This window comes from Oryza glaberrima, chromosome 10 (assembly GCF_000147395.1).
Source record: "Oryza glaberrima chromosome 10, OglaRS2, whole genome shotgun sequence".
Taxonomy (NCBI): domain Eukaryota; kingdom Viridiplantae; phylum Streptophyta; class Magnoliopsida; order Poales; family Poaceae; genus Oryza; species Oryza glaberrima.
In genome coordinates this window covers 21,568,016-21,582,028 of record NC_068335.1, presented here as the reverse complement: position 1 = coordinate 21,582,028, position 14,013 = coordinate 21,568,016, and the positions used below count along the sequence as shown (strand labels likewise).

Genomic DNA, 14,013 nt, shown 5'->3' with positions numbered 1-14,013 from the left:
GGCCCTTAAAAGGCCGTGGCAACACGTGTGAAACAAAAAGCACGGGAACAAATAGTAGATTGTTACAATGTAGATGCCATGGTTATGAAAATATACTGGATGAATAAAAGAATGCCCAGTAGACAAAACTTTGAGAAAAAAAAGGTTGCAAGAAGAAGCAACCCAAGAAGCGATCAATCATTAAGCAAATACCGAATAATTTTTTGCTTACTAGTGTCACGATGTTACCCAGTGAGAGTAAAGTCCGAAGTCTGGGGGAAAATCCATATAATATAACCCGAAAAGCATGCGGATTAACATAATTTGATACAGTGAGACAACCTAGGATCACAGAATTAACAGTACAAAAACAGATACAGTTGCTCGGCAATTACAGCGAGATTCAAGCTCACATGTTCTCACATCAACAGACCGCAATAATTTCGGGCCACAATGTTCTCTCCCTAAAAACTAGGTAAAAACAAGCAGCAGCTTACCGTACAAGTTTGTCATGACTGCTTGTGAAGTTTGAAGCCAAAAACTTTTGGAACATACTGCTGAGATGGCTTTTGTGGCTTCAAGTGTGGATATGTCATCAGGAAGAGATGTGGGAATGTTGTCCCAAAGTACGCTCCGTCAATGTCTTAGCAAAGTAAAGGAGATACAAGTGCAAGAAAAATAGTAACACAATATTCATGATAGCACAAAATCAATGTTTGTTTACCCATGGTTATGTTCCAAACAAATCTAATCAAATTGTATGAGTCGCATAAAAAAAATAAAGGAAAACCATGTTTGAATGAGAATCCTCTACACAGAGCCCCTTTTCAAGTGCTGCCTAAAAACCAACCTATAACTTGGAGAAACTGAGAGTGGTGAAATCCATTACAGGTGGCATAAAAACTCAGTAGTTTGATTTTTTAAAGGATGTGTTTTAGAGAGCAGCACAAATGGGTCATGTATTCATAATTCTGCCTATGTTCGTGTTGTGCTTTGCTTTAGCTGTTGCGAATAATAAGTCTGATTCTGCTTAGGAAATCACAATTTCTAATTTATGCCCTATCAGATATCACCTCGTTTTTAACTCCATATATGAGTACAATTTATTAAGAAAAAAAGCAGTTCATATAAAACACATCTAAGACAAACAATCAAAAGGATACTGCCTTGGTACTTGGATCTTGGATAATGTAAATCTTCACATTTTGGACAGTATATCTTCACTGTGCTAGACCTAGGAATATCTGATTGCCCTGCAGGAAGACAGGGTTGGCCACAACAGTATACCCGGGGGCATCTTCCAAAGTCATAGTTCTTGAACTTCTCCAACTGCAGAAGGCAAAAGCAGAATAATTTAGTATTCAAGTAGTCAAGGAAGCAAGCATAGCCTATCAAATATGGTCAAACTGCTAGCAGATTACCATTGCAGCCAGACCCTTGCTGGTTAAGATATATCTTGCATGAATTAATCCATACAGCATCTCTGCAGATGACTCAATTAATTCATTTTGCTCCTCAGTGAACACATCACCTGTATACAAATGGTCTGACTTAGAAGGGTGTATGTGTATACAATACATGTTTCAGACTTTGAACTGTGGAATGTTTATAAATAGGTTATTGGAAATAGCTCATTTAGAAAATGAGATTGATGAACATAAAAAAGTATGTTAGGATACAAAGTGGTATGAAAAATATAGGTTGCAGCTAGTGACATTCATAAATGGTATATGAACAGTGTATTTTACTGCAAATAATGAATTAGTAACTTTCTTAAGAGAAAAATAATCTCACCATTAGAAGACTCGATGTCTAAGATAAGATCAAGTGCATAGTCATAATATGGCACCTGATTGCTCAGACCACAAAGGTTGAAATCATCCTGTATATAATCATCATCGATCTCACAGAAGAACTCATTGCCGCGCAAACTGCAGAACCATGAAATCCAAGATGTGTCCTCTCCCTCAGAACCACTGACATCTGAATCTTCACTGTCAGTTTCAAATTCTTCTGCTGCACCCAAAAGAAAAAAGGGATTAGAGGCACCTAGTGATGATTAAAAAATTACATATTAATAATTGCAGTTACTGCAGTAAAGCAATAGTCACAAGTAATACCCTGCCAAACAATATTATGAATTTCAAGTGTATAATAAAAGCAAGCAGTTTTCTTACAGATTGAAAAACCACAAACATTCATATCGATGCACAGAGAAATTAAAGAAACATTCATATCACTGCACAAACATTCATATCACTGTAAAACTAAGTTCAGTGTAGTTTGATATAACATCCCCAAGAGTTTCTATGGTTTCCAAGTCAAAGTAACCTCCTACCCCCTCCTTCATAACTCATTAAAGAAGGTGTTGTTGGAGTACTAAGATGCTAGTCCTAGGTTCAATCTTCTGCTTGCTGGTGCTCTACTTATCTATTGTGCAATCTATCCTCTTCTTTTGGTGCTATTATGATGTACCAGTTTCTGTTCACATCAACCCCACAATAGGTGTGTTACCGCCCTGGTTGCATATCAAGCGAAATTGACAAACAAAATGGTCAAAGTGAAGCAGCATGTTCAGTGAGTCATCAGTGGAGGCACTGGAATAGTTCCCTTTTCAATTCAAACAAAAAGAGAGTCTTCCTGTGTGATCAGATCATGATGGCTCTACACGTGCAAACATCGGTCAAACTGGAATGTATGACACAAATGGAAACAAAAGAGTTGAGATCAATCAATGCTGACTATACCCCAACTCCCCAAGTGCTATGCCATCACATTTGGTTCCTCCCGGTTCTTATTATGGAAACTGATCACTCAAAAACTACAATTAATTACCGCTGCCCACTGGCTACAGATATAACTGTAAGCTTGCAATTATGCCCCTTTTTTGGTTCAACATGAGCTGTGAAATGTATAAAGACATTATCAGTTGGTCGAGGACGTTGATGCCCAGACCGCCCAAGTTCAAGTCCTCATCGAAGCGAATTCAGGTGCCTATTTCTTCTTAAATAAAAAAGGCACCTAGTTCCCCCTAGGTTGGTCAAGTTTTTGAGAACATGCTTATAGCACGGCAGCAAGTCCTCCAGTTGTGAAGTTGTCAACCAGGGTTTCAACCCTGGTTCTCACAAACAAAAGGACCCTCGGTGTGTGGTCCCTAAAGTATGGGTTAAGATACGGCTTGTGGCAATGGAGCCCTTGTACAAGCAAGAGCCGGCTTTCAGGGCCTTTTCTTCGACCTTAAGTGTAATGCCTTCGGGATGTCTCTCCCCTTGGGTCGAGTTTTTATCATTTGTCACTACACAGCTGAAAGTTATTTCAACACCGTATATATTACAGCTAATGACATGCCCAAAATTCCAATAGAGTAATTGACATCTGAAAGCAAAATAAATGTTCTACAGAGACAAAAACCAATAAAGTAAGGAAGCAAATGGAGGATTTTTCATGCCAAACGAGTTCCTCATAAAGCAGTAACCTATCAAGGCACTAATATAACATCATGACATCATGTTAATGCTTTTAGCAATTGCTCTTTGCCTTCAATATCATGTTAGTCTCACAGATAGAGAAATTCTTCAGATCTCCACTGGCCCCAAAGACAAACAAACAATACAATATGACTGAAACTATTCAAGACATTGGGTCATCTCATATAGAAGGTCCTTCAATTGGACATGTTAGTTTTCTCTTCTGAGATTTGTTAGGGCTACATATGGATGCCGTTGCCAGTTCAGTCCTATGTTACAGTACATCAACATATAAAGGGGGCTGCTAAACATTCGATAAATTCAATATTATCCTGTTAAGACGACTGTATGCAAAATGGCATTCACGCGTCTCAAACTCTTCGCTACCTCTTTAACTCATCGCATTAATTGCCACTGCAACAAAAATACATTGCTCTAATTGTGTCTCATGCATACCTAATTAAACAGCCACTGCCATGGTAGAATAACTACCAGTCCAAAATTCCATTCCATGTGGCCAGTTACCCTAATGCCTCGCAAAAACCAACTTGCCTAAGAATTCTATATCATAAGGTGCCCTAACCCATACTTGCCTACATTTATTGTAGCTTCTGTCATCTGATTCTTTCACCATTGCATGCTTTGACTGCATTAAGACCCTACTTTGACCGGCTTCTCATAAACTTCCAGCGCACGTTTATTTATTTAGTAATTGTTACTGCTTCTAGAACCAGCATCTAAAAAGAAGGTTGCCACATACAAGGAACAGGTGCCCCAACCTTGTACCGCTTAGCCGTACAAGTGGTCGATTATACCGCATAAGCGTCTGACTATGCCGCATAAGTGCTACAATACGGGGTGACCGCACAAAACTACATACCGCTTTTTAAAACATTGTTTAGAACTAACCGATGTTTCGTGAACATATTTAAGTCATAACATCAATTAATGCAGTACGTGGGATGGTATTCACGTGAAGTTCAAACAGAAATGTAGAACTTCGCTTACTTCAGCTCCAGTTAATGCGGTGAACATCCAGACTCTTACATCCCATTTCATCCATCGGAGAAAGTATACAGAAGCCTACGTTATCACGACAGCGCACCAAATTTCACCCTAAGATTCTACCCGAGAAACAAACAGAAGCTGCATCATCATCTAACCAAAGCAGGCAAAGACCTGAGGCAATGTAGCACCAGACGCCACCAACCCCAACCACCGTCAAAACAAACAGCACACAACCCCTCGCGCGGAACAAACAAACCGCCAGATCCTTACCACCATCGGAGACCTTCCCGGCCTTGCCGAGCGGCGCGGGCAGCTTCCCCCCTGCGGCGGCGAGGCGGTCCCTCTCCTTGGCCACCGCCGCCCCCCTGGATGTGGACGGGGACGACCTGTCCAGGTGCTTCTCGAGCACGTCCTTGATGCGCTTCCGGTCCATCTCCGCCGCCGCGCCGCCGAACCCCCGATCCCTGTACGCGCCGCTCATACCCTACCTACGGCGGCGCGCCCCTGCCACAGCCTCTGCTCTCTCGCAACCCCCTGAGGGCGAGCCGGCGAGGGCGGCGCTCGCGGGCGGGGCTAGGGTTTGGCGCAGGATCGAGGTGAAGAGATCGGAGTGGTGACGAGGCGGGGAAGAGGAGGACAGCGAGAGCGAGAGAGGGAGCCCGTGTGCGTGCGTGAGGTGGGTGGGCGGCCGCTGTAATTACGAAAAGAGCCCGGGGGTTTCCCGCAAAAATGACGCCCCAACTCGGCGCAGATATTTTTAACCCCGCCTCTTTCTGTCGTGGAGGCCGGGGGTGTTTTCGGGATTTCCTCCCGGTCGGTGTCGGCTGCTCCTGCTGGGCTCAGGTGAGGCCCACATACTTTGCTTCATGGGCCAAGAAAACCCAACTACGATGCATTTTTTACCTTTTCCCCCTTTTTTAACTTTCCGCAACACTCTACGAGAAACCATCATCATGGTTAAAACAAAAAAGAGACAGTACTATACAGAACAACACAAAGGGTGGTTCCAGATAGACAGAAGATTTTCCACTCATGTTTGGAAAACTAGGTAAATACTGTATATCTCTACGGGGACAAGGATAAGATGTTATAGTTGGCAAAGACCTGAAAACTGCAAACCCAAACATACAAATGTTACATTCTCTGGTTTCTGCATGCTTAGCATCCGAATCTAATCAACAACACTAAAACAACAACGCTAATATCCTGTGCGACGACATCATCAATGAAGTTATACGCTTCCAAGCTGCTGCGCAATTATATTCCTTGTATGATAATAGCACCTGCGAATGTTCTGCCTCTTTCACTCATAAATCAACTCCTTTTGTTTTTGTTAACTGTACACCGGTAACAGAAACACGATCATGTGACGAGATCATCAACCTCAGAATTGAATACAAAACTGGGAAATGTGGTTGTTATGTCCCTGAAAAATGCAAGCAACAATGTTTAGAAATGATGTTATCTGCAGCATGTCAAATGTTCATGGAAAGTGCAAGAATGTTTGTAAGTAGTCTAGCAATCTACCACACTGAAACCAAATATCTACAGAGATTTACATAGTTGATCTCTTTTTGCAAGTTTTAGATGACTGAAATAGAAATATAGGTCAAACAATTTATTACTGCGATAAATAAATGTCTCATGGCAACTATATAGCACTATTTAACATGAGTCACATTTAGAAGTTGATGAATTATGCATACCTTACCCAATTTACGCCCCACCCAACCCTCCTCTAATTCCACACATGCCTAGATTGTGAAAGTTCTTTGTCTATCTTATCTTTTTTTAGCTAGCATAGGCCAAAGTCTTTGCTAATCGGAGTGGCACCAATAATTTCTATAGTATTGGAGTTAAACATAGCAGCAGTAAAACACATACATATTTCTATTTTCTGTCATACTCGCTTGAGGAACGAAAGAGTCATAGATCGCGAAAGTTCATTTGTCTATCTTATCTTAGATGGCACAGACCTCAGTCAAGCTTTGGAAATTAGAATGACACCATTAACTTCTTTGAATATGGGAGATAAAGATAGTAGCAGTAAACCGCTTCCATATAAGTATTCTCTGCAATACTCACTTGAGGTGTGAGTGTCGTAGCTTACAAAAGTTCAGTCTATCTTATCTTTTCTTAGATGGCATAGGCCTAAGCTTTGGAAATTGGAACAGCACCACTAATTTCTTAGAGCATGGAAGATAAACATAGTAGCAGTAAAATGTGTCCATATTTCTATTCTCTGTTATACTCACTTGAGGTACGGAAGAGTCATTATCTTCAATAAAGAGGGATTCCTTGAGACAAAATTCTCCCACTCTGTTCTATCTATTCTCCCATCCTGATTAGTATCAGCATCTGAAAACGTCTGCCATTAACCACATAAGTCATTGTAAGTCTTAACTCTGTCATAAGACACCAGAATTACGTACATTTTAACTACATTTTTTTAATCAAATGTCCAAACCTTGTCAAGGATTGTCTCAATAATCTCATCAGATAATCTCATTTCTGATTCACCTAGAAGAGCAATCAACATCTGTTTTACCTGTACAAGAGAATAAGAATAGAAATTTTAGTTACCAACGAACAATAGGATGTATGTTAAAGCATGTCGTAAATATGTTACTTCAGAGGTAAAGAAGTTTGCTTACAAACCACTGGATTACCACCAATACATATCTTTGGCATAACCATTTTATTAAATTCCGAATCAGAAAACAGTTGGCATATGCAGAATCATAGGCCCAGAAATAGTAAGACATTACCTCCTTTCGTTCAATAAACCCAGTGTTGTCCATATCATATAGCTTGAAGGAAACTGTCCAAGGGGTCAATCATTTAGGAAGTGAAATTATGGTATCAACGAAGTTGAGATAAAACAGAATGGCAATAACTTACAATCAATTTTCTCTTCCATTGGGATGTTTGGATGAAATACATTTAAAGCTCGAACAAAGTCACCAAAGTCGATGACCCCCCTTTTCTTCACATCAAAAAGGTCAAATATCTGCAAGGTCCATTCTGTGTAAATTTCAAGTGATAGAATAAGGTTGTGCCTGAAAGCACTCAGAATATTTACTAACAGAACCTAAGTGAGAATGGTTGATAAGGAGATGGATACCCGATTAGCGAAAAGATTTTCCTTCCTTTTGTTTTTAAACAATGCAAGTTGGAACTCTTCCTGCATAGCAAAATGATGTCAGGTATTAATTATAATAATTTCATCGGAATTGCAAAATAACTTTCGACATATTTTTTTGGACAAATCTGTCAGTTTTGGGGTCGTACGATGTGCTCTGAGATTCGTGCTAGGAAGGGGGAAAAAATTCCGCATGCTGTAGCTGCTGGGTATCGAACCCCAGGCGCAAGGATATCATGCGTGCGCACTTCCCCACTGAGCTATGGTGTATTTACATACCACTTACACCCTAGTTATATTGTAATTACATGCTGGTTACGTTGCAATTACACTATTATTGTGTTGTAGTTACGACATATTTTTGGGGGGATTTTATGTCGAACGTTAGATAGGTAGTCCCTAATTTCATACCGTGAATTTAGCTACTGATGATGTCAAGATTATAGTTCATGAGAACTAGCAGATGTGCATGAACCTGTATGGCTTCTCAGATAGCAGTTAATGAACTTCTTCGCCACGCAAGACGCAACAAGAAGATGCAAAAAACAAAAGTGAAGATGCAAGAGAAACGCATTATGTCTAGCTTTATAGCACGGCAAATCAATATTGACAAGGCAGGAAGAAAGTGACTCAAACTTTGAACTATCATTGTGTTGTTATACTGTGATAGTAGCCAGATGGTTTATATCAGGAACAAGTTTTTTCCTATTAAACTTTGAGGAAAAAAATCACATTTTGATACACAGAAAATTCAACAATTTAGAAGGCAAACACATAATCAATGAGCGGTACAAGAGGAATAAAGGATCGGGGTGTGTACAACAAAGATTCATGCTCACTTCAAAGATGAATGAATAGAACTGCCAGCATAGCAAAACGATTCACAGAAAATGGCATCCACCACATAATTTGTGCAGCTGAAACCTGAAAGACGGAACAGTGAGAAAGGCGTGGGGGTCTTCTGGCTAGCACCACAAGTTGTGGGCTAGCCGACCCAGGTTCGAGCCTCACTCCCCTCTTAATAAATTCCGATATGAGAGCACCTCCTCTCATATCCAGCGAAAGACGGAACAGTACATGGAGATATATTCAAATGTGGCAAGGTTTAATTTTGTCATTCCACAACAAGCTACAAAAGCAGATAGTAAATGTATCAGGATGCTCATAATCACACATGACATGATGCCAATATGGTGATGAAAGACGGAACAGTAGATATATTCGAATGCGGCAAGGTCTAATTTTGTAATTCCACAACAAGCTATAAAAGCAGATTAGTAAATGTATCAGGATGCTCATAATCACACATGCCATGATGCCAATATGGTGAGATACCCCCAAGAAACAGTTAGATGTTCACCTTATTGATGAGCCCATCGTCGATCACAGAACCACTAATGCTCTTGAACAGCTCGAACAAAGCCTCCACCTCACTTACGCTAACTACACACCCAAAACAACTAACTCAGAATTTCCAGTATGCCCATCGATTGCATAAATCAGATGAACTACTTGATGAAATGAAATGAAATACAGTACTGTAGAGTACTCCTCAAGTGGCAAGTACAGCAACAACAACTCACAGGCGGTCTCGGAGGCGAGGCCGACGGGGTCCTCGTACCCCGGGCGCGGACGCCTCGCCGTCGACTGGAAGCACCCCATCCCCACGCGCACCCCGCCCAGACCCGACCCACCGGAGTAGCCGAGCACACACACCCCCTCTACCGCCGCCGCGGCCGATCTCGCATCACCCACCCCTCCACCTACCCTTACACACCCACCACCACACGCCGGCGCACTCCCCCGGCGGCGCGCGCGCGGCGGCGGCGGCGGATCGGAGCGCGGAGCACGGGAGGAGGTCGGGGTTGGGGGCGGGGGGGTTTGGTGCGCGACGCGTCGGGGTCGGAGGGGTGTCGAGACGAGACGGGCTATGCCTCCTCCTAGTCCTACTACCTACGCGATAGGTGGGCCCCGAGTCCGTTGCGCCTCGCTTTCCCCCGACTTCTTTTGGGAAAGAAGACCCGCACCGCGCCCACGTGCGCGCGGGCCTTGCGGACTTGCGGCCCCATGGATTGGAAGAAGCGAAGAAGGGAGGACCTCGTCGTCGTCGTCCATTCCCATTTTGGTCAGCTGGGAATATTCGCAGATTTTTTTTTTCCGAACGCGCAAAACAATTACAAGTCAATATATTAAAAGAATTATAAGTCAATATATTAAAAGAAAAAGGTGTTTGTTTACATAACGCAATCAGACAGACTGGCTTATGCCAAGAAAAAGAAGAAAAGACAAAAACAAAAAAACCAAGAAAAAGAAAAAAACTATTACAACGGCTAAGCGCAACTCCAATCAGCCAGAAGTGGCAGAGCCACACGGAATATTCGCAGATCATACGATTTCGCAAAGAAATTGCAAGCCAACTTGCGCTAATCTAACCTCTCGGTCACATGCAACAATTCCAGCACTACTGTGTCATGGTTTAGCTCAGCCACGCGCAATAATTAGAGTAATCTAATAGTACTACTACCACAGTAGTGAACCACGACCAGGCAGATTGTTTATGTCACATCGAAGAAATTCAACATTGTTCCAAATCTCCGATGGAAGATTCTCGAGCGGATGCTTCGAATTGATAGTAGTCCCATGGTTTGCTTGGCTCATAACCATCTTTTTTTTTTTGAACGACTGCTCATAACCATTTGAAATCCCTACGAAACTAGCAAGAAAACCAAGTTAACCAACGTCTTTGCTAACGATTACTAGCTAAAACTGATTAATTAATTAATTTATCGTGCAGCCCATGGTTTGCACTTTAGAAAACCGGCCCAGCATCTTTGGAAAAGAAAAGCCCAGCTCCATGTTTCTGGACACCGCCCTCTTCTGAGCGTGGGCCTCCATATAATACGTACATGGAGCCACGTGGCAACCCGGAGCGACGAAACCGCCACGTCGTATTCACAGGACACGCCACCTAATCCACGGGCCCCACTCCTACCCCGCCCGCCGATTAGCTGAGCTGACGCGTGGGGCCCATGTGACAAGCGACGGCACTCGTGGGGGCCACGTGTCGCGCACCTCGCCGTCGCCGTCGCTGCTTCGCTTCGGCTTCAAGTCCGACCAAGAGACCCTCGTCGCTTTCCGGTGACGGCGACGAAGAGAATTTCATATCCCTCCACCTCGCCGCCTCCCTTCTTCGGATTTGGTCTGGTTTGGTTGGAGGTTAGCTCGCCTCTGATTGGGTTGGTTGGGTGGTCGGCTTCGGTCTCGAACCGCGGCGACTTCTCCTCTTTGGGTTTGGGTTTCGAGGGGGCCAATGGAGGAGAGGTACGAGGCGTTGAAGGAGCTCGGGGCCGGCAACTTCGGGGTGGCCAGGCTGGTCAGGGACAAGAGGAGCAAGGAGCTCGTCGCCGTCAAGTACATCGAGAGGGGCAAGAAGGTCTGATGCTGCCTCTGTCTCTGTCTTCTCTTCTCTCCTTTTGTGATTAATTTCGCAGTTTCTTGCGTCGGACTGATTGATAATTTGATGGTGTGTGCGAGTTGATGTTTTCAGCAACTCGTTGTTCCAGATGCATGACGAGTCTTAGCTTTTAGTTTGATTGATTGATGATGCATGGATGGTTGGTTTGCTCTGTGTGCAGATTGATGAAAATGTGCAGAGGGAGATCATCAATCATAGGTCGCTCCGGCATCCCAATATCATTCGGTTTAAGGAGGTAATTCAGATTTTCTTTTCACTCATCAGTTCGTTCGGCAGCTTCACTGATTATCAGTCAGTCAAACAGTCAAACTAGATGGAGCTGATCTCCACTGCTACTGTAGAAAGTAAAATGATAAGGTTTTGGGTTTATACATCTATCAAGCACAAAGCTTACCCTGGCTGATTACTTACCATACAATTAGTAAGTAGTGTATCGTCTTAAGATCGAAGTGAATTCAACTGCTATAACGATTTCTTGTTTTGTGTGTCGATCAAGAGCAGGTTTGTTTGACACCCACACACCTAGCCATTGTCATGGAGTATGCTGCTGGTGGAGAACTCTTTGAACAAATCTGCACCGCAGGGCGATTCAGCGAAGACGAGGTTGCTTTCAGGCCCTACTTGTCTTCTTGTGAGCTAATCTTCCCGTTTTGCAAACCATCTGTGCTCAATAATTGATTCATGACAATAGGCAAGGTACTTCTTCCAGCAGCTAATATCAGGTGTCAGCTACTGTCATTCTCTGGTATGTTTTGCTTGTGTCAGCTAATAACAGGCACATCGTAAGCTTATTAAGTTAAGTGGTCATTAACTGCTTCTGCAAAATGCAGGAAATTTGCCACCGTGATCTTAAACTTGAGAACACCCTCCTGGATGGAAGCCCAACACCTCGTGTGAAGATTTGTGACTTTGGTTACTCAAAGGTGCTAACATGGATGCTACTAGTTCTGTTCTACATCTCAGAGTACTTTACTAGAAATAGATTGAATTGTTCTTGCCTTCTTGGTAGAATCAAACTGGAGTACTGAACAACTTGGCTTCTTTGATTTTCAGTCTGCTTTGCTGCATTCGAAGCCGAAGTCTACAGTTGGTACTCCAGCATACATAGCGCCAGAAGTTCTTTCAAGAAAAGAATATGATGGCAAGGCAAGTTATTTCTCATTTCTATGTTTTGCAATCTGAATTTGGCTGTAAAGTAAAGATAGATAGCAGTATCTACCACTATTGTTTTTTCTTTTCTAGCATCATGGAACCGTAGCAATTGAGCATTTAGACGTTAGCTAAAAGTGATCCATTGCAGCTGAAATACTTACATTGAGTGCAAAACAAACCGAACAGCATAAGCTTTACGTTTTCAGTAATGTTAGGACGCTACTGAAGTTCCTGGAACATCGCATCATAGAATTGCATCTCTGCATGATCTGAGGTAATGCGTCTCCTTACCCAGGTAGCAGACGTTTGGTCCTGTGGTGTGACACTGTACGTGATGCTCGTCGGTTCATACCCGTTTGAAGATCCAGGTGATCCGAGGAATTTCCGCAAAACGATCAGCGTAAGTGCTCCATTTCCCTCTGTTCATCATCTAAGCCTTTTCTACACCTTGCTTCAATGGTGAGTCTGAAACTCTGAATATGCATGCCTTGTTCCACTTGACAGAGAATTCTTGGCGTGCAATACTCCATCCCGGACTACGTGAGGGTGTCTTCCGACTGCAGGCGCCTTCTATCTCAAATATTTGTTGCCGATCCTTCAAAGGTACTTAATTTCACACACTTTACCTCCCAGTTTAAGTGAGATCCCAAGTTGCCAAACTAGACCAAACTTTAGATTACTCCGAAGGGAAAATTAACCTTAAATCATACTCAGATTCTACCTGTAATCTTACTCATTGTAATGCGGCCTATATGATCTCAATTATATGTTCTAATGCTCAAACTATGTCTCTAATTAATTAACGAGATGGATTCCCTCTGAATTTAACTAACTCGAGTTTTTGCATCCCTGAACTTTTGATGTTCAGAGGATCACGATCCCTGAGATAAAGAAGCACACGTGGTTTCTGAAGAATCTGCCAAAGGAGATATCGGAGAGGGAGAAGGCCGACTACAAGGACACGGACGCCGCCCCTCCGACGCAGGCCGTCGAGGAGATCATGCGGATCATCCAGGAGGCCAAGGTCCCCGGCGACATGGCCGCCGCCGACCCGGCGCTGCTCGCGGAGCTCGCCGAGCTGAAGAGCGACGACGAAGAGGAGGCCGCCGATGAGTATGACACCTACTGACCATCCATGATCCATATGCATCCATGGTCGTTGTGCTGCAGCTGTAAATATGATCCGGAATATACGTGATCGCCAGACCAAATGATATGTGTATTCTGATGCATTTTCTGCCGTGTATACTCTGCACCGGATTTTCCTGCAGCGTAAATAATAAAGAAAAAAAATAATTATTTGTTTGCAGTTTCGTGTGATCATTTGGCAAGGACTATTCAGTTTGCATGGTCATTTTCCCAGTTTATTCATTGAATTATGTAATTGGATTATTTGTGCTACACTTCCTTGTCTTTGGATTATTTAAACATATTATTTGCGCTTCTCAAAATATTTTTTCTATTTTAAGATATTTGTTAAATTTATTTCTTAAATAATTTATTCTCTCTATAATCAAAACGATAATCTGTTCAATATTCTAATCAAATAAAACTTTAAGGCCCCTTTGATTGGAAGGAAATTCATAGGAATTTTAGAGGATTTTATTCCTCTAGAAACTTTTCCTACAAAGACTTTTAAATCAAAGGAATGAACCCTATGAAATTCCTATGAAATGCCTCTTCCCATACAAGTTTTGGAGGAATTTTAACAAGAGATAGAAACCTCATGGAAGAAACTCAAACCTCATGGAAGAAATCCTTTGAGTCTTTATCTCTCCTCAAATTCCTGT

The 14,013-nt window shown here is 42.5% G+C and overlaps 3 protein-coding genes across 5 annotated transcripts; 1 reads left to right on the top strand and 2 right to left on the bottom strand.

Moving 5' to 3' along the window:
- Window positions 1–252: 252 nt before the first annotated feature.
- Window positions 253–5,160, bottom strand: LOC127752903 (putative casein kinase II subunit beta-4). 2 transcript variants are annotated; one of them, XM_052278346.1, is made up of 5 exons: window positions 4,725–5,160; window positions 1,774–1,992; window positions 1,401–1,510; window positions 1,143–1,308; window positions 253–622 (listed from the first exon to the last, which is right to left on the bottom strand). In XM_052278346.1, exons 1-5 carry the CDS (start codon window positions 4,933–4,935, stop codon window positions 489–491), a joined length of 840 nt encoding a protein of 279 aa, XP_052134306.1. In that variant the 5' UTR covers window positions 4,936–5,160; the 3' UTR covers window positions 253–488. The 2 variants fall into 2 exon arrangements, with proteins under 2 accessions (XP_052134306.1, XP_052134305.1); XM_052278345.1 differs by having other exon boundaries at window positions 1,774–1,995; window positions 4,725–5,159.
- Window positions 5,161–5,465: 305 nt separating this feature from the next.
- On the bottom strand, window positions 5,466–9,506 carry LOC127752906 (calcineurin B-like protein 1). Its single transcript, XM_052278349.1, has 8 exons — window positions 9,180–9,506; window positions 8,957–9,039; window positions 7,579–7,638; window positions 7,356–7,464; window positions 7,223–7,275; window positions 6,922–7,002; window positions 6,710–6,822; window positions 5,466–5,880 (listed from the first exon to the last, which is right to left on the bottom strand). Exons 1-8 carry the CDS (start codon window positions 9,256–9,258, stop codon window positions 5,817–5,819), a joined length of 642 nt encoding a protein of 213 aa, XP_052134309.1. The 5' UTR covers window positions 9,259–9,506; the 3' UTR covers window positions 5,466–5,816.
- A 1,201-nt stretch (window positions 9,507–10,707) lies between these two features.
- On the top strand, window positions 10,708–13,532 carry LOC127752900 (serine/threonine-protein kinase SAPK3). Of its 2 annotated transcripts, none has more exons than XM_052278341.1 (9): window positions 10,708–11,029; window positions 11,232–11,306; window positions 11,573–11,674; window positions 11,763–11,816; window positions 11,902–11,994; window positions 12,125–12,221; window positions 12,523–12,623; window positions 12,728–12,826; window positions 13,092–13,532. In XM_052278341.1, the coding sequence occupies exons 1-9, from the start codon at window positions 10,907–10,909 to the stop codon at window positions 13,350–13,352; spliced, it is 1,005 nt and encodes a 334-aa protein (XP_052134301.1). In that variant the 5' UTR covers window positions 10,708–10,906; the 3' UTR covers window positions 13,353–13,532. The 2 variants fall into 2 exon arrangements, with proteins under 2 accessions (XP_052134301.1, XP_052134300.1); XM_052278340.1 differs by having other exon boundaries at window positions 10,711–11,029; window positions 12,125–12,217; window positions 12,519–12,623.
- The last annotated feature ends 481 nt before the right edge of the window (window positions 13,533–14,013 follow it).

Coding starts and splice junctions, on each gene's coding strand:
- LOC127752903 (XM_052278345.1), bottom strand. CDS start 4,935: ATGAGCGGCGCGTACAGGGATCGGGGGTTCGGCGGCGCGGCGGCGGAG. Junction 1,511..1,773: donor AGACATCGAGTCTTCTAATG/GTGAGATTATTT, acceptor ATTTGTATACAG/GTGATGTGTTCACTGAGGAG. Junction 1,309..1,400: donor GCAAGGGTCTGGCTGCAATG/GTAATCTGCTAG, acceptor TGCCTTCTGCAG/TTGGAGAAGTTCAAGAACTA.
- LOC127752906 (XM_052278349.1), bottom strand. CDS start 9,258: ATGGGGTGCTTCCAGTCGACGGCGAGGCGTCCGCGCCCGGGGTACGAG. Junction 9,040..9,179: donor CCTCGCCTCCGAGACCGCCT/GTGAGTTGTTGT, acceptor TTGGGTGTGTAG/TTAGCGTAAGTGAGGTGGAG. Junction 5,881..6,709: donor ATGACTCTTCCGTACCTCAA/GTGAGTATAACA, acceptor TGCATTTTTCAG/GGACATAACAACCACATTTC.
- LOC127752900 (XM_052278341.1), top strand. CDS start 10,907: ATGGAGGAGAGGTACGAGGCGTTGAAGGAGCTCGGGGCCGGCAACTTC. Junction 11,675..11,762: donor GGCGATTCAGCGAAGACGAG/GTTGCTTTCAGG, acceptor TCATGACAATAG/GCAAGGTACTTCTTCCAGCA. Junction 11,995..12,124: donor GTGACTTTGGTTACTCAAAG/GTGCTAACATGG, acceptor TTTGATTTTCAG/TCTGCTTTGCTGCATTCGAA.